The sequence below is a fragment of the Fusarium pseudograminearum genome, chromosome 4 (genome assembly GCF_000303195.2).
Source record: "Fusarium pseudograminearum CS3096 chromosome 4, whole genome shotgun sequence".
In the NCBI taxonomy this organism is placed as follows: Eukaryota; Fungi; Ascomycota; class Sordariomycetes; order Hypocreales; family Nectriaceae; genus Fusarium; species Fusarium pseudograminearum.
In genome coordinates, this window is record NC_031954.1 from 3,306,903 (window position 1) to 3,328,653 (window position 21,751).

General features: G+C 48.4%; 4 protein-coding genes across 4 annotated transcripts, besides 4 other annotated features; 2 read left to right on the forward strand and 2 right to left on the reverse strand.

Annotated features, from left to right (window-relative positions):
• Positions 1-399: 399 nt before the first annotated feature.
• Positions 400-1,493, forward strand: FPSE_04145 (uncharacterized protein; the record flags this gene model as incomplete). The annotated part of the gene is made up of 5 exons (XM_009257263.1): positions 400-449; positions 734-898; positions 1,072-1,184; positions 1,295-1,312; positions 1,360-1,493. 5 exons carry the CDS (start codon positions 400-402, stop codon positions 1,491-1,493), a joined length of 480 nt encoding a protein of 159 aa, XP_009255538.1.
• Positions 1,494-3,816: 2,323 nt separating this feature from the next.
• Positions 3,817-5,396, reverse strand: FPSE_04146 (uncharacterized protein; the record flags this gene model as incomplete). Its single annotated transcript, XM_009257264.1, has 3 exons — positions 3,817-4,302; positions 4,353-4,580; positions 4,629-5,396. 3 exons carry the CDS (start codon positions 5,394-5,396, stop codon positions 3,817-3,819), a joined length of 1,482 nt encoding a protein of 493 aa, XP_009255539.1.
• A 2,954-nt stretch (positions 5,397-8,350) lies between these two features.
• Positions 8,351-8,380: a repeat region.
• Positions 8,381-12,368: 3,988 nt separating this feature from the next.
• Positions 12,369-12,411: a microsatellite.
• A 1,377-nt stretch (positions 12,412-13,788) lies between these two features.
• On the reverse strand, positions 13,789-14,197 carry FPSE_04147 (uncharacterized protein; the record flags this gene model as incomplete). Its single annotated transcript, XM_009257265.1, has 2 exons — positions 13,789-13,950; positions 14,054-14,197. The coding sequence occupies 2 exons, from the start codon at positions 14,195-14,197 to the stop codon at positions 13,789-13,791; spliced, it is 306 nt and encodes a 101-aa protein (XP_009255540.1).
• A 108-nt stretch (positions 14,198-14,305) lies between these two features.
• Positions 14,306-14,326: a repeat region.
• Positions 14,327-15,602: 1,276 nt separating this feature from the next.
• Positions 15,603-15,640: a repeat region.
• A 5,865-nt stretch (positions 15,641-21,505) lies between these two features.
• Positions 21,506-21,742, forward strand: FPSE_04148 (uncharacterized protein; the record flags this gene model as incomplete). The annotated part of the gene is made up of 1 exon (XM_009257266.1): positions 21,506-21,742. The coding sequence occupies one exon, from the start codon at positions 21,506-21,508 to the stop codon at positions 21,740-21,742; it is 237 nt and encodes a 78-aa protein (XP_009255541.1).
• Between the last annotated feature and the right edge of the window lie 9 nt (positions 21,743-21,751).

The following is a 21,751-nucleotide window of genomic DNA, read 5'->3' on the forward strand; positions in this document are numbered from 1 at the left end:
TTCTTGAATTCTGATTGGCTGCAGAGACATTCTTCTAAGATTTCTGAGCGACTTCTGCTTATGTCATCTGTTTAAGCGCTTGTGGGTGGCTTCTACCAAACACCACACATCAAGAAAAGCAAATAATATCAAGTTTTACTTGCTCTTTCTGTTACAGAGATCGAATCTGTATCACAATAATTCCTTTATTTTCTTCTCTGTTATCAGAAGAAGGAAGCAAACTCTTCAGGACATTCTGACAGCGTTCAAACCTGACTGATACCTCGGGATCTCCTTCTCCCCCACCACAGCAAAAGCAAATATCACAAGAGAAATCAGAACTCAGATCAGTTCAGTTGACAGCTGAAAAGGAAAGGAAAAGCAGCATCAAGATCGCTTCCATTCTCCTTCTATTTCGCCATGGCCGAATCAGCATCTTCCCCAATGCTCAGCATCGACGTGGAGTTCTCGTAAGTTCGTTTCACCAACATCCATCTCGAGCGCATTATATGATATGTCAACTCTCACTCCCAACCTCCTGCCTCCAGCCTCGACTCAGGTCTCGGGCGTCAAATCAAGCCCACGCCCTCCTGCATTTACCAATTTTTCCATGAGTGTCCCACTAGCCCGGACAAAGCCCTGTCCCTGAGTTCCCCTTTGACAAGTCTCGTCTCTGCTCTCTCTTTGGTCCCCTCGCTTTGATCCCTCCTTTTCTAGTTCGGGTTCCTTGGAGCTAACACCACGGTACTTGCAGTGGCGGGCTGGAAATGCTCTTTTCCAACAAACGACAGCACGCTCTGTCGATTCCCGCGGCAGGCCAAGATGGGAAACCCGCCGACATCGCGTACTTGATAGACCACCTATGTCAGAACGTCATGGACGATTCTCGCAAGGACCTCTTCGTTCTGGACAGTCACCTGTATGTCTCGACCACTGTTTCTCCTCTTGTCTTTTGCCTCTCTTTACCTCCGACTCGCTATGTACACTCCCCTTGACTCGCTACCACACACAGCCACGTCGGTTCGGAGCACTCTTACACCAAGTCCTACCTGGGTTTCCATGGATATTGCAGCTGACAAGAGTGGCAAACAGTCGACCGGGCATCCTGGTTCTCATCAACGACGCCGATTGGGAGCTCGAAGGCGAGGAGGCCTACGAGATACAGAGCGGTGACAACATCTTGTTTGTCTCGACTCTGCATGGAGGTTAGAATGCTGTAGACCACTGTAATCAGCTCTCTTTGTGGCCTCCGCGGAACAGTTGGTGCAGTACCGGCTCCATGCGTGTTGAAGACTTTCTACATACATACACATAGGGACGCATACATACATACGTGTGTCTGTGTATATGCAAACAAACAGCACGGCTCCCTTGCATCAGGCTGTTGGGATATGGGTACGGACGTGGACTTGAACATGGACATGGTAGGCATCGAGTGCATACACAACCAAGCCCACATCAAGAATGTCTCGGGCTCACTTCAAGTTTCGACAAGGCAGGACGGACGGCTCTGATACGCGGATAGTAGTGACTGTCTCCTTTGGGTGTCTGTGTCTTAACTCATCTGCCTCTCGCCTCGCTTGGTCCGTTTCGCCACCTAGATGAAACGGACTTGCTCCTGAGGGGATTCATCCAGTGCCGTACAAGGCTCGCTTGCGTGCTCTCTCCCGCCTCAAACCAGCCTTGCAACGGTTGCTCTGAACCAACGTTCTCGTCTCTGGTCTAAGCGCTCATCGATCCCTATTCCCAGCGAAATCCCATCTTGCATCTACAACACTTCCACATACAAGGAACGTGCATTTCGTGCGTGCGCATACAAACGCTTTCAACGGCTTTGTGGATGCAAATGAGATAGAAAAAGAAAACTGACCGCTGAAGGCTTGCATATCTCCGCATCTGCAGCTTTCAAAATCGGGAAAAGCATCATGTCTTGAGATTTATTCCGATGAGTGAAGTAGTTTCGTACACACGATGAAAGTGACGGGCCGGACCAGACTATTGCAATGTTATCTACGGCGGTGAAGGCTTCTCGCATTGGTCCCCGAAGCAGAGACTTGGAAATGAGGCTTCATGCATAGGCATATGCACAGAGGAGATCCGTTTTTTACTGTGTGTGCATTTGACTCTTCGACAACTGTCCATTCAGGGGAGAGTGAGGGAAGAGGACATAATAGGTAGAGAGGGGGGGCGGTGAATATTGGGGGAGGGGGGGTTGTCGATCCAGCCAGAAAGAGAGGCATGCAGCCCTAATCTACATGAGTATGCAGTCTTGTATCCTATATACATGATTGCAACCTCGGTGGGATATATATGGATGCTACAACACGCAGCACATCATGTCTCGCAAGCAAGTCCAGCTGTCGTAGATTTGTGGACAGCTGTCAAATGTAGATGAATCCAAAACTGTCATGAAAATTGGTCTCGCACAAAACAGGAACAGTATCGGCGTCATAATATGCAGGTGATAATCTCATGTCGAAATCAGCCACTCCTATATCCTGCATTCCACCAACACAGGTTCTATCTCACCTGACCTCTATGACAGGCGGTCGTGATTCGACATCATACAGAGGTACTCAGAATTACGTCTAGCCTCTGTGGAAAATTATAGAATCCATGCAGTACGTACAAGCCACACCAACCAACTACAAACAAGGTCAACTTATGTTGGCCAGACTTGTACTTTTACCGAGATACTGTTTTTCCCAGTTCTCACATTTCACTTTAGCAGCCCCTGACCGTTTTCTTCGATCGTGATGCCAGGATCGCCATCCTCCATCGAGGCCTTAAACTCTTGGCTCAGCTGAGTGCTCTAATATTATCACAAATATACGGTACGATGCTCTCTAAATCGGTGGTTTTGGGCATCACTATGGCCCCCAATTGGGACATTTGTACCTTGCCTTACCTTAATTTGCTTTCTCATCCCCTGCATCTTCGACTAACGCCATACAATTTGGTCTAGACCGTCCTGCTGGAGAATCCATCCCATCATGTGCCCCTGGATGGCCCGCCTGCGTGACAAGTCTCCAAAATACCAATCCTGGTATCGTAAGCATGGCTGTGTCCTCACTTCGGTGGTTTTGTTCCTAGCCTGGCATGTCTAACAGGGCGAGACATTGAGGTCATCATCACTGTTGTTTGCAAGTTTTTCACTGGATTTAATCGTCTCTGAGATATGTTCATTCGAATTCCATGTCATATACTATCTAAATGCCAGTATTCCGATTTCGCCCTCCAGTGGCTACTCTCGTCTCTTCGTTTCCCATTATGCAGATTGCTGATGTCCTGTTCCTGAGTCTAATAACTCTGTGCAAAATGCATCAACAGGAGTTGATAACCAAAACATGAAGAAAACAGAAATAGAAAACAAAACACAGAAAACTTCGTCCTGGCAGATAATACAGCCTTCTTTCTTGTTCTAAACTCCATGAAATCATGAACGAACCCACTCGCTCTCCCTTGCATCCGTCTAGCCAGTATCGATAATCATTAGTGTACATGGCAAGCAAAGCACTTCCCCTGTGCAAATTGCTTGAGAAATTTATATGTGTAAAAACGCAAGAAACAATTGGTATCAAAGCAGCAAAAAGGGCGGAACCCCTGCATCAGTGTGTTCAAACAACCACCCTAAAGTTTCAACCCATCGTATGGACTTTTTGTGTGACCATATGTTTTCGACCCCCCAGAAAAAAAAGACACGCCGTTTAAATGTTTTGGCTTTTGGTAATAATTGCACTGTTTGGCCTCCCGTATCGTACTGTTGTAAATGAAATGCGTAACGCTGTCGATTCGTGTCTAGTTGGTATGGTGATGCTGTTCCATGGTGAACAGTCCTCAGTACATACGCTCATTGTAGTTCATCTCGCGCACATGGCTGGTCTCGTACATCATGCCGGCGTTGTGAGGTGGCTGGATGTGGTGATGTCCTCCTTGAATGTCGTATACTTCATAGCCGTTTGTGTGAGAATTGTGCTGGGCACGGCTCATACTGTAAGCCGCGAGGCTGCCTGAGACGGGGAGACCATGCGGCTGGTGAGGAGAAGGTGTTTGGTGGCCTGAGGCGATTTGAGGAAGAGGGTATTGAGGTATGCTTGAAATTGGGTGCGCAACAGGTGAGTGAGAGAGCTTGGGCTTGCGCTCAGCAACCGTGCGGGCCTTTCCTCGACCTTTAATGCCCTTGTTGCTGTTCTTGTAGTGTGTGGCGAAGTATTCAAACAGCTCGCGGTCAACATCAGGCACTTCTTCTCCCGAGTTGAGAATCTGGGCGAATCTCATGGTGAGGTTCTTGAGGGTCTTCTTGTGGAAGTTGTTTTGGTGAGTCTAAAGCATGGTTAGTTGGAACTTTGCTTGGTACTACATTCAATGCTCACCTTCATGTTACCGAGCTGAGAGAACGTCTTGTTGCAAGCATCGAGGATGCAGACGTAGGGTTTCAATCCTTGGTGAGTCTGCAAGTGGGCGCGAAGGTTTCCTCGTTGAGCAAACTGGCGATCGCACTTGTCACAAGAGAACGGGCGTTCACCGGTGTGGCGACGTCGATGAGTCTTCAGGTTGCCCAGTTGTGAAAAGGTGAGCTCACAGCCAGGAAAGTCACAAGACTATATATGTTAGTGCATTTCGATTGTGGGAGTCAGCTTCAGACTTACGTATGGCTTCTCACCGCTGTGTGTTCTGCGATGGATGTCGAGGTGAGTCTTCTGGGTAAAGCTCTTCTGGCAGTTGGGACCGTTGCAATGGTATCGCTTCCTTTGCGACTTGTCACCCATGGGAGTAGGAGTTCCGTGGCTTTCCAGGCTCGCATCGGAAACAGGAGACATTCCAGGGGTGAGTGGCTGGTGTCCAGCATCAGGTTGCATCTCTGCCTTGCGCTGAATAGCCTTCATCAACTCATCCACCTCAGTCTCAAAGTTGATCTGGTCACCCCCATTGACAGTTGAGTTTGAGATGATGGTCTTGGAAGCAAGTGTTGGGTTGGAGCCGGTGGAGCGGGCTGTAGAGGCCTGTGAATCGCTTCGTGCAGGAGAGGGTGCTTGCTCGACGTATGCATATCTTGGCTCCCGAAGGTACGAAGAAACTCGGCCGTGGTCGTTCTCTTGTCCGAGAGGGCGGTCATTGTATTCCACTTTGAAAGGCGAAGAGTGATGGGGAGGTGTTGGTGGGCCTTGATAAGCCGCAAACTGGTAAGGGTTGGAGACCTGGTAGTGAGGCGCCGGTATGTTGCTCACTTGGCCAGAGCTGTAGGAGCCCTGGACCATATAAGGTGACATGACGGGTCGTTGAATGGAAGAAGTGGTGTTGGCTCGAGAGTCGAATGGGAGCATAGATGGTGATTCCATCATGTTGTAGTCTCCAGGGAGTTGCTGAGGCCAGCGTCCCCAGTTAGGGCCGCTTGATGTTTGAGTTGTGAGGGACATCCTGCCGATTCAAGTCTGCCTCGCTCTCAAAGCAGGATCGACAGCTTTTGTTGGTTGGTTTTGTCCCGGAGGAAAGTCGCAAAGACTTGGTAATATTGAAGAGAAACAAGTTGTTGATCAAGAACTAGAACAGTATGTCCAAGTGCAATGACAGAAAGGACAAGTTGAACTCGAGTAGAGAGACAGAAAGTGTATGTGTATAGGAGTGAGAATGATTGTAGTAGAATAGTTCTTTGAAGTTGAAAGTGTAAGTTGCTTGTGAGACAGAGTTGACTGGATGGTTGAGATCATGGAGGAGAGGCCCAACTACATATATTCCTTTGCTTGAGTAGATAAGTTGATGTGCGACAAGGGTCAAATTCTCTTGTAGCCAATCGTGAGGTAATGCTCAGAGATCCTCTCTGTAAGGCGGGTCTACATACTCTGGTACCTCTTTGACTAGGCCCTGGAACTGTAACAGAATGTTAAACCAGGTCTCGTCATAATACTGGCCTGGGTAGTAGACTGAGATCCAATGCCTTCCCCACTGGCGGGCACTAGGCATGGTCCCGGGAGAGGTGTGGGTTTAGAGGTAGATCTAGTCAGGACGCAAAGAGACCAGGGTCGAGATGGGATTTCTGGGTCGTAGAAAGATGAGCAAAGAGGGGAGGGGGTGAGGGATGTCACGTAGAAGGACGAAGGCTGTCCCCTGTCTAGCTTTAGCTTCTCCGTCCAGACTGGACTGCGAGAAGTTGTCTCTTTCTTTTTCTTTTTCTTTCTGATACTGATGAGTATGGCGACTTAATAACCAAAGTTGAGACATTGTAGCAAGAACCAGCAAGGGGAAACCCTAAAGTGGAAGCTCCATCGAGAAATAGCTGAATTGATGTCTCTCTTTCCTCAATGCTTGATCGATTCCACTTAATTGCGCCGATTTGAGCGGTCGTTAGGTTTAAAGCGATGGTATAGTACAGTACCACCCGTATTCTACACTCCCAGTCATCGAGCTTGAGGCGCGTTTTTTAAGCTCCGTGCTCGTGTATTATCATATTCAAAGTAACTTATAACTTTGATGTAAATACATGTTTCCAGATCTCTTTTTGGGATTAAAGATATGAAGTTGAAGTTAGAGACGTGGGTGTGGCATTGGGACACGGGATCGCGACAAGGGTATGAGGACGCTAAAAACGACTCCGCTGCTGGGGAGAGAGCTGGGGACTTGAGCAGGGGTGGGATGCTCAAGGTGTGTGCTCAGGAACAGCCATGAGTGAAAACCCTCCCAGGGCCATCCCTGAACCTAGGCCCTAATCTCGAATTTTTCATCCTCTTCTCCAAGGCCTCACCATGTCCGGGCCACGCCGGTTGGGCTTGAGCTTCAGGGCAGGGCAGGGCCCAGCTGCTGGCGTTGAGAAGCATTGGTATCTAGCAATTTGGGTCAAGAAGCTGTTCTCGCTCGTACCGACGAAAGTTGTGGACTGGAGTTGCAGGTTGTAATTATGCTTGTTTTGGTGATGCTATTCCTGTGACTGTTACAGACCTGGCCTTGATGGCACGCCGCAATGGTTGCAACTACTGATCACTATGATCAGAGAGTTCCTCTATCATGGGTTGAGGTAGAATCCGCCTCACGACTCCGCGATATGACTACGCTGCTCAGGTGCACAACATCGCGGCGGGTTCCGCTATCAATAGGGTCTGCTATTTTGGCGTGAGTGCCTAAAACTCCTTTCGATGGATGTTGAGCGGCAAATTGTCGTTTTGCTCGGGACCGCATTCCATCTCTCAGCCGCTGTGCTCTCTACAAAATCCCAGCCAAGTTGGGTGTGCAAGTATGCCTTGCGGAGTTGTTCCGGTCAAGGAGAAGAAGGTGTTAGTTAGCACCTCTCGCTGCGGCTGAACTCTGCGAAAGTAACAAACCTGGGATCCCTCGCGTGTGTTTTATGCGTACATGTAAATGCGCCGCGTAGTCGCCTCTCTCTGTGTGCAAGTGTGGATCGTCGTGGGGTTTACTTCACTTTTGGTCATGATGCGCTGTATACCGTGCTTTTGACGAGACTGAAAAATCGAGGTGGCGGCTTCAGGTGCCTCGTCTTCAAAATGCCCGGCAGGTCGTGGCGCTGGACCAGTTGGCGTCAGATGGTTCCTGCAAACATAACGGTCAAACGTCGAGAGCGAGCATTGGCTCCGCAGCACTATCTTAGGCACATCAACGGCTGAGAGCCGAAGACTAATAAGTCAATAGGCGATTGCAAAACGACTGGGCCGAGACAAACGTCCGTGGTTAGGTAGTTGGTGATATGAGATGAGTTCCTCAATTACGGGTCTCGGGGACAAAGTGATATTCTACCCTCCAAGGTACTTACCTAGGTATTAATTGCTACCTTCCTATCTCCTGAAAACACTTGCCTTACCCTAAGGAATGCCATCGATTGTTACTTCCTTCAAATTTTATCAATATACTGGAGGACATGTCTGTCTGGAGCCGCACCTGCCTTATACATGTCAAGCACAGATCTAATTGGTTCCAATTTATCCCCACTTCCGCATTGTCCATTCTCCAAGCATAATAGCCAACCAGATCATATGCGTGTAGAGGATTGAACAGAGCCTCCAATGCAGCAATCGCATTTTAAATCCAATACAAGTCGCTATGCATTCTATACATGTATAGGTAGAGAGAGCTCTCCAGTGGCTGGGCACAGCATCGTTGTATCTCGCGAATATCTGAGAACTCATAATCGGTTGGTTAATACCTGGTCGTGCTGGCCAAGCAGCTTTACATAAGGATTTCAACATCTAAACTAATCAGCCTTCAGGAACAGCTTGCCTCATTCCACATCATGCTGTGCGAGTGCTTCCTTCAGCTTGACTAGGGTCAAAATGTGTCAAGTCTGTACCTACATACATACAGTACTCCTCTTGATTTAGACGCGACAGGCAGCTCACTTGCAGCTGAGAGGCCACACAACAGGGTCTTTTTTTTTTTTGAAAAAAAAAAAAAAAATGGCGATTGCGCTCAATGCCCATGAACCGGGATCATGCATCTTTCAGCTGTTCAATCATATCTTTGAGCGCTCACCTAAATGCGGACCAATTGAGGGAACACGTCAACACCCAAACGATTCTGCCCGCTGGTTCTTCCTCTGGTGTGTGGTATCTGACTTGCAGGGCTTACAACTGAGAGCAAATATAAACCAAGACGCAACGATTGGCGACACATCTTGCTGGGGGCAGGTAATGAAGCGAATATGGTTCAAGAACATACATAGGTACGTCTGCAATATGACGAAGTCAAGTACAAAGCATCAGAAGTTAGTTCCACTCGCAAGCGCAGTGCATTGTTGGTACAGTACTTAATCGTCCACAGGATACAGTTCCGGACCAATGGCATCAATGGGGCAATGGAAGAGGCCACCTCCCGAGCTCCCTTTCTAGTTATGGATTAACATCTACCTCCGAGCATTCCCAGAAAATCACGGGGACAAAGGCTTGTCAGTTCCATAGACAGGTTGCAAAATGTCTGTGGTTTCGTAATGCCGTCCCCTAACGGAACGGTGTTGTTTTCTCGGCCGATGGCGAGCGAGAAAACAAGGCCCGTTATTTAGACGCCCACAACTGTTATTAGGGTGTGTGGAACGCACCGATTTTGGGATAAAGCCACCCTCCACGCAACTAACACAGATGGAAAGAAATGATACATCACCTCGCACGCACTTCCCAATGGGCCATATACGCTCCTAGATCTCGCTGTGTCGAAATCTCGATTTTGCTGTCGCTGAAGGGCATTAGAATCGTACAAGCAACAATCCAGAGGGGGAAACAAGAGAACATGGCTTATCCATTCTCCGACTGACCAACATGAGCGCTTGAGTGTTAGTGTGCTGCGCTTAATGAGGCAATGGCACGTCGGGCTTCTCACGGGGGCTATTACGTTTGCCATATCTGCTTAGCCGAGCAATCGTTATCTCACAGCGAAAAGACCACTGCCGGCAAAGTGCCAGCTAGTTGGTTCCAAGCTTGAACCTCCAAGCTTTTTCATCTGTCATGAATGGTGGGGTCAAAGCACAAGGTCATCTGATGTGATTCTTCAGTGGCCTTGCAGCCTTGGTAACCCGATCTGATATGCGACTTTTGAGATGAGGAATCGAAAGGATCGCATTGTCGATCTTCGCTACTGCCATGTTTGGTCTCACTCGGCGCATTGATTCTAGACGCTGTACATATACTATGTACTGAACGACGAAAGGCGGTACGCGAGGCCGGCCAGCAGTACTGCGACCAGAACCCCGTGAACACTTCAGGCTATCAGAGGAAATACAATGAAAATCAACTTCACCTTTTCCATATCTGGGGCAGCTTGAGAGGGGAGCCCGCAAAACCTGCCAGGGGTTGAGCAAGGATGTTTTACGAGAGAATGGCAAGAAGTCAGAAACAGTAGCGACATGTTAGCGGGGTCGCAAGGCCGCGGTGCTAACTTAGGCGCCTCACAACCTCTGACTGCCGCGAGTCGAGACGACTCACTAATGCACAAGATTTGGTACTGATCCAGTCTTTTGAGTCGTAACTTGAGACGAGGCCGTTCGTTGGCAGCTTCTCGAAGCCATGTCACTGCAGTTTTGACTGTACCAACATGAGAAACTACAAGTCAATATTTTCTCAGTTGTCATGTACCAACAGTAATCAGGAACATCCCCTCCTGTCCCTGCCAGTGCTAGTACGAAGACGACTGGACTCACTATTGTGTGGGAACGATCCACTGCCCGCATAGTATATTCCTGTAACAAGTCATCGATATTCTTCAAGCCAAAAGAAAAAGAAAAAAAGGTCTATCTTGACCAATTGTCCCTCTGTTTGCAGGAGAGGGGGCGATTGATACATGTGAAGACCGCGATTCCATGCCGTTACTGGTTTGATAGGTGGAAGGCTGATGGCATCAAATATCGAGTCTCTCGTTTATGTCAAACACTACTTGGGCGCATTACGAAGCGCAGAACATACGTAGCCCAGAGAGGCTGAAAGGCTGAGGGAAGGGAGGTAAAAGGCCAGGCGAGTGCCAAACAGGGGATTTCCTTTACCAGGGTCTCTATGGGTTCAAATACGTATACTATTAGGGCAGTTCTGAGGACGATGAGGCTGGCGATGGCGATGGATGACGGTGGATGGCGGGGCCGTTTTGCACCATGAAGCCCGGCCGGCAGACTCATGAAGGGTAAACATTTGTTTCCTCGACCTTACAGCGGCCGCCTTATCCCCGTTACATCACATGGTGATCGGTCTACCAATGGATCAATCATTCAATGGTTGCGCACCGCTTTTTCCTTTAGGTGACGGACCTTGATGTTTATCAACAGTAATAAGAGCTCAGAGGCATGCTCTGGGTACGCCAGCTGTTGCATGTCAAAGGATCCAAAACGGATCGAGTTTAGCAAAGTCGTGCAAAGTACCTTGTTTCAACCACATATACCGCAACTGCCTGTAACTTACTGGCTGGGCGAAATGTCGAAATGTCCACACCCAGAGCAGCTGAGAATTACTCATTTCCAGCAGGGCGTTGGAGATAAAGAGAGCAGTATCCGTATCTGTAGGTAACTCTCGAACAATCAGGCATGGTGGATGGAGTCAGCGGATATGGCCGTGATCCGGATAGGGTGCTGAGGGTCGAAGGATCATATTCAGCCCTGACAATCCAGGACTGATTAAGACAAAACTCAGTCTTGTCGAAGAGGAAGATTGTGTCATGATCACTTCTCAACGGCTCTCATGCGCATCAGAGTCTTGAATCACAATTGTGCAGCCAACCAATGAAAGACTAGGTACGATGTTGTTCAAGTCATGATGGTGGTTCCTGTTGGACGAAGCCCCATGAAGGACCCTTGTTGCCAAGACTCGTGGACACCCACACTAACTTGGGATGCATGAAGCTGGACAGGATGCAACAAATACCTTTACAGTATCCTCCCCAGATGTGGGTAGATCTACAGACAATTTTTGTAGCCCTGATTCTTTGTGCACCCGGCGATCGACTCTGGAGCTAGTTTCATGCATGCACAATTTATAGCATGTATGTATGCACAGCACAATACAAACCGCACCATCTTCATCAGTTATCAGTTTCAGCAGTCCTCTCTTATTCCTGTTTTTACAGGTCGTTTCACTTGTTGTTTTTCTTTTCCTTTGCTTTCTTTTTCTTCGCCAATGCTGTGGTCGCTCTATACAGCTTGTGTCTCCTTGTGAGACCGATGGCAATGCGAGCAAAAACGTCCCAGCCTGGAACTGCTGTTGTGTTTTCATCATATGCTTTAACGCACGTATTACAGGCAGGGGTATAAGGAACGAGCGAGAGCGCCTGTTTGCTGGTCTCGCTTCACGTTGAACAAGATCTATCCGTTACCAGTACTCTATACTGTACCTGGTGACGCGAAAAGAATTCATGTGACTCATGTATAGTGTTTACTTGTGAAGTACGGATCGAACTAGTCGAAACAACGTTCCGGGTGCATTGAGTGAGAATCTGTACCGTTTCTTTTTCGTTCCTTTTCACTTCTCTCATCTTCTTTTCTGCAGCACACGCAGGGTCAAGGCCAAGTTGTCTCACATGCCATCCTCTTGTCATTCACTCATCTGGTTGGGGTCATGCAATCCTCAAACGCCAAAGATGTTTGCTTTGGAGCAAACGCTGAAGAACCAACCTGCATGTGCTCCGTGCCCTCATCCCGGCAAGGGCCGTTCTGTTTTAATGAGCATGATTTTACTATACGGATAGAGGAAAAGGGATTAATTTTACTGTCGTGGAGCGGCTGGCACAAGGTGTTTTATGAGAAACGGATATGAATCAATGTTTTCGGGTTGTATACCGATCATCCTCGGGGCGATTATTCGGCAGTGAAGGAAGACCCGGAGAGATGGGCGAAGGGCCGTTCGCTCGCCGTTGATTGGTGCACCAACGAGGACGGCTGCTCCCGAATGTTAGATTCAGCCCTCCGAGTCTCAGTCACTGACTGACTGACTGACTGCTGACTGACTGACTGACTGACTGTTCGTAGCACGGGCGGGACTTTATACTCTTGGTGCGCTGTGCACAGCGGTAATCTTGATCAAGTTTGAGACATTCAACTGTTATCTCGCCTACGCAAACGAGCAAGGAGCGTTGGCTCTTCACAGCGTTGAGTTTAGCTCACTATTTTGTGCTCGGGCTTAAGCCTTGACAGCGGGATGGGAAGTGTTGGTGTTGGTTGACAACCACTAGCCCTTATTAGTCTGCACTCTCTGAGTACGTCATCTACGTTTACGGGAGGTGTCGGGTTGGTTTGACTTGGGTCGACTTGTGCTGAGATGAAAGTCAGTGCCGCTATCAGGTCAGTGTTCTCCCCCACCACAGCGTCGGGTCCAACTAACAGGGGACCCCGGCCACAGGACGCCCAGCCTTGATCCTCTCTGTGCCTGCCCTGAATTACTTGAAATGGAAAGGATGGGTTTAGTTAGGTAGAAATTGTCAAACCAAAGTGGGAGCGCGGGGAGACACGGCGGATCATGTCCATCCGTGGAGATGGCAACAGATTCAGGGACTCTGACTCAGCACAAATCTTCCTCATGGAAGGGGGGGCACTCTATATCAGTTAGGGTACCGACTAATGCTGCAGAGGTGGTCAATGACCCTGGACGTTGCAGTTGTTAGTTTGGCACACCAACTTCAACAGTTTTCTCATGCGAACTTGGTGGTCTAACTTGTGTTTATTCTCTCTTATTACTTGAGAAACATAGGGTGCTATACTGCAGTGCAAAGTGTAGTTCTCGACTATCTCACCTCGAGCGCAGTATTTCGTCTTTGACCAAGCCAATACGACGTTGATTAGTTGATTACTATACACCAGGACTGGCGCAACAGCAACAGCCTGCATCCGCTAAGCCCAGTCCCCGAGCAGCTGGATTCTTACGATATGTCATTTTCCCTGGTGAATCTGAGATCCTTGGTCGGTATTCCAAAATAGGTACTGCGAGAGATACAACTCTGCAGCAATTGGCTGAGCAAGCGAGCATGCGGAATCCCATCAGGGGGGTGTGGTTGTTTTTACAAGGTTGCAGCCGTACCTTGCAGAAAAGGATGTATGTGGTCTTCAGCAGGCAAAATAAGGAATGTAACAGAAATCTGATGCTGAGGCCCCCCACTTGACCTTGGTTGTCGGTGTAGGGTAATAATGATGCGGTCACGATAGAAGCAAGGGAGTTTTACAACTTGCGCATGGTGTCACTACGATATCACTGAGCACGAAATCTGGTATTAGATAGATGCTGTAAGGGAGAGACTACGGCCATTCTGGCATACATGTCTCAGACCAAGAGATCCGGTTCGAATGCCGCTTGGTCCGACGGCTGGTAGTGTTGATTAGGCGAGAGTATATTTTGATACTTGTAATCAAAGCAGCATGGGCAAGTGGCAGATGACGAACCTCAACTGGTCCTCCTCGTCCTTGTCCCTGTTGGAGCAGAGCAGGGTCAAGCAAGACTCGTAGAAACCGGCATCTGTGGCGGTTGGAAGCTCCAGTCGATAAATCACATTTTGTTCAAACACAACCGACTGACCGACCGTTCATCTCATCTTACTATGATCTCCTTACGGACACAGAACCCTTCATTCGTATCCGCAGCTGTACTATCGATAAAGTGTTCTCAGCTCTCACCGCAACGGCATTCCCATTCATGGCCCACTGCATTGGGGCCGAATGTATGTAACATTGAACCTCGAAATGAGCCAGGGTGAGAAACTCAGGCGAGGCAGACGCCAGGTTGTATTGGCCTTCAAGATCGACGGTTAGCTTCTGCATGACGAGAGACGCGTTGTAACCTTGATTCCAAGAAGAGCGTCAGCTTGCGAGCTGGGACTGCGCATTGCAACGTTGACAGCAATAAACATAGATATTGGATGGATCCTCTTTTATTTTATTTATTTTTTTCCCTTTCCTCTCACTCTTTTCTTTTTGGCAGATCTATGTTTCGCGCCTCCGGATCAAGGCCCCCATGTCATAGTTTGATCGTCCTATATCAATCTGTCTGCTGCAAACTCGCAAGCATTGCCAACTGGGATACCCATGGTCGGGGAAACCGAACCGATGAGATCTATCTTGGGGGCTTGACCTTTACTTTTTATTACCAATTTAGATATCAACAGAGTTCGAATATGGCCGCGACTATCCCCTTTGGCTTTGACGGGAGGCCTTGGTTAGGAGAAACGGGCGGCTAAATCTGGGGCTCCGCCGTGTCAGTATGTTAGTACGGCTTGCGTGCTATTTCGACTTTGCTTTTTCGCTTTCGAAACAATCTTTAGAACGGAAATAGAAAGGACCGCAAAACTCGTGAAATAATACCAGATATGGCGGTTCAAGCTACAGTTTCTCCGTTTACATTGGATAAAGACCGTACCTGGCGGTCAATAATATGTATGGCACACATCCACTGATTTACAGCCGAATGTAACAGGATCTGTGCCTAAACGGCACAGCACGAGATATGAACAAGTCGCGGCTGTGGCACGCGCTGGCGCACGGTTCTGCTCTGCCCACTGGACTGTCTCCGTACGCCTTGTCGTGTCATGTGTATGGCTTCTACCAAGTTGACGTATGTCATGTCGTGTCATATAGCAAGGTTATGGCTTCGACTGTAACAGAAGAACAAAAACCCCATATCAAGGGCCTGCACTGGGATTGGACATGCCAAGGCTTGGTATCGCACAACCTGTTCCAGAGACATGGGCGCTATATACGTACGTAGACACCATGTGAATGATCTTCGAGGCAATAACGTCATCCTCGTCTAAGTATCCTCTCTGCAAGGATATGTGCTGTATTCCTCTCTTCGATAGTATGTGATTGCCCCCGTCTAAGTGTCCATCGGTACATTGATAGCTTCAGTTATGGAACTCTAACCTACGGCACAGCAAAACCATAACCCATTGATTGGACCGTAACTGCCGTCACAACTACACACCACTTCAGCGGATCTTGACCCGCGGAAGTGGTTCAGTGGACTAGAACGGACTTGTTGTCTCAGGAGAGAGTCGTTCCTGGCAAATAGTATCATTGACATATTACGATCTGCTGCTTGGTTTTTCTCCAATCTATGACCTGCATAAACCTGGAGAGATGACTGTTGGATACCTTATCGAATCGTTGGATCGAATCTCGTTACAGATTCGAGACATCGAACCATGATCTATGAATGGAAGGAATGTACAAAGAAAAAGAAAGGAAAAGAAAAAAGAAAAAAGAAAAAAGGCCAAGCCATGCGGCAGATGCGTGGTATCTAGCTAGATGGATTACGCCAGTCTGAGCGCGCAATACTAAGGTCAACTTGTAGTGGCAAGTTCAACTCTGCCCTGGGCTTGAAATCCAGGCACCTAAGCCCAACTGGTGGCTAGCAAAGGCCCTTGGTTAACTCTTCCGGCCCGGGACGGTGCCTAGTATTTCCTTTTTATTGTCTTCCGAATTGGGCGGAATTTCGACACACTGACACTGATTGACAACATGGGTTTAATACGAACCTACTAGAGAGCCCGAAAAACTTAGGGCCCCCCCTGGTAAGGCTGTAACCGCTAAAACCATAGACCCGACCTACTGCCCCGCTGTTGTATGAGCACGGGCTGCAAATGGGTACCTATAGCACCTATAGGTTTGTGCCTGAGCCTCAGCACTGAGCACTGCGCCACCAGAGTTCATCTCGTCTCATCCCGTCCATCTGGACTAACGTTGGAACTCCATACTTATTAGGTGCACGGCGCACAACGCAGGAGTAGAAGCTGCGGCCTCCCAACACAAGGCAAGAAACAGGTCAGTGCTGTGCTGTAGGCTGGCTGTAGCTTCCATAGATAGCTGCCGTAAAACAGTTTACCCGCTGCCGCGCCCGCCACGTTGGGCTGTCTGGAGCCCGAACTGTCGGGGCAGGAGCACGATCTGATCGCCCGCCCAGCAGCCACCATCGCAGTTACCTAAATCTTAACAGGTAGGTACCGCTTACTTTTCTGCACAACGCCACACAAGCCCGATACTGCACTGCAAAAACATGGTGGCACACGATATCTGACGGATGGATAACATTCCGTGGGAGCTAATGTCACATCTACATGTGCAATTCCGAATCTCCTCTTTGTCTCTTCATCTCATCAGCTGGACCCCAAGGCCCCGTGTAAGCGGAGAACGTTAACAGAGAGGGCGCGCCACGTCATGTAGGTGAAAGATGATATATCTGATTTCGCCCTGACTGTCCGACGCCGCGCCGCGTTACAAAGGGCGAAAGTGAAAGGGTAACAACGACTCCATCGAGATAGACAAACGCCTCACATTACCTGCCCACCCAGCGCGCGAGCTGAGAGAATGTCGTGAACGATCCCGGCACCGCGCCGCCCCGCAGCCTCAGTCTCAACTGAACTACAACTCAACTGCCATACTTGGAAACCAGGGGAAGCCATCCATCCCAGGATCGATGCCATGGATCTTTGCTGAACCCCGTCACTTTTGCTGCAAGATCTCGTCTCTTCCCCTGCTCAAACAACCTCGAGCCAAGCAAGAAAGGCAAGTCGACATGCCCCCGCACCGGATGCCATCGACGATCCCGGATTTCTACCCACCAAAAGTCGCAAGCAATGCCTAAAAGGCAATACAAGAGAATGACAGGTCAACAAAGCCCAGATACAGCCACTGTATGTAATCGAATCGTCAAGACCGCAGGAATAAGAAAAACTCTATCAATCAGAAACCACATGTGGTGGTGGTGAGGTGCAGATACTACACGTGCGCATTAAGCAAGCAATCTCAATCTATCGACCAAACAATCGATCAAACCAACAGTAATCAACATCAGACATGTCTTCATATTGACGCACGGCATTATCCGTCAAACAAACGCAACTTACCCTAACCTTGCACTTCACCTACACCACCATACGCACGAGAGGTTCTTAAGTCGAGCTTCAATTAAGCAATTGATACCCTAGTCCTGGTTACGGCGTCTCTAGAAGGAAGCGAAGGGCCAATGACGATGTGTAAACATCGTGTTGTCTCTTTCCTCGCCAGCTCCCCCCAATCCTGTTGGAGCACATTGGGCTCCAACTTAGTGACCCATCCATAATACAGCCAGACAAAACCAGACCCTCCTCTTACTTCGTAACTAATCCCCCCGCTAGATTACCCTACGCCGACTCTGCTGAGGCTGATCACATATCATTTTTCGCTGGTGAATCACGTTTTTTTCTTTGGAAAGGGGCGCCTCTGCCCAGACAAATTTCCATGTCAGGGACCCCAAAAACCGACGCCACAAAAGAGTGAATTCGGAAGGAGGCATCTGGGATGCAACTGATGAGATCGTGGCTTCTGCGCCGTCCTGCGCAGTTGGTCATTTCTCGATCCTGGCGTCACTTCCAGCCTGTCGGTATCGATAACACCGGGACCAATTGTTCAAGACAAGATCGCAAAGTGGTTTCAAGCCTTATTTTGCATGAAAAATACCATGATCTTCGGTAAGGCGAACGTTACAAAAGGCAAGGCGATGAGGCAAAAGCCTGATAGCCTCACTAAACTGTGGCGATATCAACTTATCCAGTGGCTCGGTAGCAAATTCATGGGGAACGAATGGCGCTCAGAAACGGTATTGCGCAACTTCGAGTCCGTATATCCACGATATGCATATTGTCTTGTTTTCCAAGTAATGATCTCCTTCAATTTCCCGGGTCCTCAACTATCCGGACGAACTAAAGCGTCGGGTCGCCGTTTGTTAACGTTCGAACCCAATCTTCGATCCATGACTGGTGTCGCCATTTTGTGATATGCGACGAGAAAAGATTCGATGAGAAACTGAATCGCTTTTTGCATGGAGGCCCCGAAAGGGAGTGCCCGAAATTTCTCGGTGCCCTCCATCACGGGTCCTACTTGATCGGCTCTTGTTTCGGAGACAACTTCGAATCTGCATCAGGGTTATGCAAGATGGGAGGCTTGATCATATCGGTTTTGCTGCGGCTATAATTGCGCGACGCAAGGGAAACCTCGCTATCGGGGCCTGAGTTGGCCATGTGCAGTGTGTATGGCATCCTGCACTGAAACAACAAACAAACAGACAGGCGACAGCTCCCATACCGGATTCAAAGCCGTTTGCCCTTTTTGAGGTTAATTGCATATGCACAATATTCCCTCATGGCCACCATCTGTATGACCAAGTTGACTCGTCTCTTGTCTCCTGTCCCGGGACTGTGGTGTCTGAGATTCGTGGCTGAACACCAAGGGCAAAATAGGGATGTCATCTCTCCTAGCGTGACGTCTCGTGGGTAAACAACTTCAGCTGAAGGTAATTAATATATGCAAGATTCGATCTTGGAGGCTCTGGTTGGAGCTTGTGGGAGACGTCGTGCGGAGCCGACCAGGGTATACAAAGGTGTCAAGGTGACATCGCGCATACCTTGAAGAGAATACTCCCCACGAAACTCGGGTCCCAGCCTCTAACTCTTGAGGTCATCCGCACCCTGTTTTCTGTAACTTCCAAGGTGGATGGCCCTCGCAAACCTCACCAGCAATACTCAACATGCCCATGTCTTTATCGCATCATTCCAAGGAGCGATCTCCGTGTACCCTAGTCACGATCCCTCTGTCTTGTTAGATCAAACATCCTGTTAAGGGTGGAAAGGGCTAGGTGTTTATCGACCATGTCGACAAACATCTTGCAATATCGTCCCAACGGAGGCGTTTGTAGGAAAGTATATTCTGATTCCCGGCTTCGAAACATGCAAATAAATAATCAGCATCATGTACTCCTTGGAATCTCGGGCAGACCGGGAGATAACAGGGGACAAGAGCAAGCGTTCTGTCATCCCAAGTATTCGGGATCCGGGAGGTGGGCAAGCGATCGACCGAGGAGGGCCTGTCTCCCAGCATTTCGGCTCGTCCCGTAAAATTCGCAAGTTTCGCCGTATATGGAACGGATTCCCTTCCTATTTGGGGCTCCAAATCCGACGGCAGTAGTATTATGGGAGTTGACAGATATTCTTGGGTACGGGGTATCATCTGAATGCGACTTCATCCTCTAACTCTCCTGTCGCCGGCTATGCGACGATACGACGCCGTTCTGAAAATCTCACCATTAGCCTTCGTACCGAATGCCTCGATAATGCTAAAGTCCCTATCGAATTCTTTACCTGTCATAATTGATAACACGCTTATCACGAGACTGTAGGGAGTATAACCCGCCTGATATACCTGTTGAGGCAACAATAGCGAATATTCCTGGCAACATTTCCTAATGCTACTACTGTACTCGCAAGCCAATACTCACAAAGTTTAGACTGGTGAACCTATACTACGCGATGCTACTGTGCCCTGTCTCAACGCAGTGGTAAAGCAACACGTGCATGCCTCTCACATAACATATCAATTATGCTCTAGCTTGGCCATCGTTGGTATGGGGATAGGAAGCGAAATCATATGGGATATATCGTTCGCATGAGAACTGCAAGAAAGTTCTTGCTACGTGCATTTGGACCTTGATGAGCGCTAAGATTATTTGAACCATTGCATCCTCGTTAGTTGCGAGAGATGGCCGATCAAGAAGTCACGATCGATCCATTATCTCTTAGAGGGGATTGCATTGGACAGAGAACGAGAATCGATGCGGCTATCTGATCTGGACGGGAGCGAACCAGGCTGTCATTTCCGTGTCGTCAGCATGTGAGTGATGAGTCGTGATGCTTGTCAGTCTCGGCATCGATGCAGTGTCTAATCGTAAATGCATTCCTTCGATGGCTGATGCGCATCGTTTCCTTCTATCTTTTCGCTCATCGACCGATTCCGCTGTTGTGATCCAACCCTGGTTCGAGAAGGATAGTTCGCGCCCGCTTTTGGTCGTGAAAAGTTTTCCCATAGACGAAAGAGGAACCCCGAATATCAGTAAGTCCTCTTTTGGTTGAATCATCGGTGTTATCCCTGTGTAGTCAGACCGCTTGGAAGCAGTGGAAAGTGGTTGCGGAGAAGTTCGGAGACACTCGCGCAACTTGTGGTGTGACTCTGACCTGGGCATCGGGAATATGAGGGCTCGAGTCACTTTAAGCGAACTCTTACAAGTGAATCAAAGTACAGGCCCAGGGACCGGGAATTCAAGTGGTTTGGTCGAAGAGAGTTCTCGGGAGCTCCGGGCTGAGGATTTAGTTTGGGTTTGCTTGTGGTGATGCTAGTTTGAGTGACTGCTGCTGGGAACAGTGACACGTGTGCTAATAGGGAGTACGGCACTTTAGATCATCGAGTACCGCACTACATGTAGCTCTGTATTAATGATGGGAATCTATTGTTTGATCTAATGGACTACAGGTCTGGTGTTATGTATCAAGTTATGGTGATATCTGAGGTCGAGGTATAGGGTAACCACCGCAGTCTCGCTCATGTGCAGTCAACAAGTACGAGTTATATGGTTACTGTTGAATTTAAAACCAAATTCAAGGGCTATCTATACGTATATTAGAATCATTTGAAGGCGCGTTGTGTTTTGTTATTGCTATTGGTCTTGATCGTGATGATGGCTGTCACTGCTCTCCCATTATTTTATTTACCAACACAATTATTGATGGACCACGACTGTACGAATGTTGGTGTTTCTGTTACCAAGTTACCGTTCAAACGAGCATTAGAATCGTTTGTGACATGACGGTATACAGCATATCACGCTTCTATGTATGACTCTCGTAAAGTCAACAAGCAGTAGTTCGGAATTGACTCAAAGTTTGCGCTGTGAAGGACGCAGAATATTGCCTCTGATGCTAGAAAGCAAATGTTTTGATCCAAATTCAATGTTTATCAAATGGTACAACATCTATGCCATGCTTTTCGCGATTGGTAAACGAGGCTCGTGGTTTGTTTCACGGCATCACGATCAAGATCAAACTCATAAGCAAATGCCTAGGGCAATGGTGCTTGCAAACAATCTAACATATTGTAATAAAAATGTCTAATCACTGATATTAAATTGTATATAACTGGAAAGCCTCAGCGACCTACTCTTGCTTGTTTTATAACAACAAGAGTCCTACATCATAGAACGACCAAGACACTGGCTTCCAAAACAACGAAATACCTCATCGGGAAGAACGACCTGAGAATACTATAGTTATGTGTATCGACGAATGCATAAAGTACGACTGCACAAAGTGTCAACGCCGTATCCGAGCTACCGAGCAGAAGCTCTTATGCCCCGAAGCGGGCTCAGGCACTTGCACGACGACTATTGACTTCATCACCTACTATCTTCCTGCCAGCCAATGCGAGACTTGCGAAAACAAGAGAAAAGAGGAGGAGGCCAAGGCTAGGAAGCGGAAGAGGAGTGGAAGCAACGCAAATAAGGTCTGAGAAGAAGCA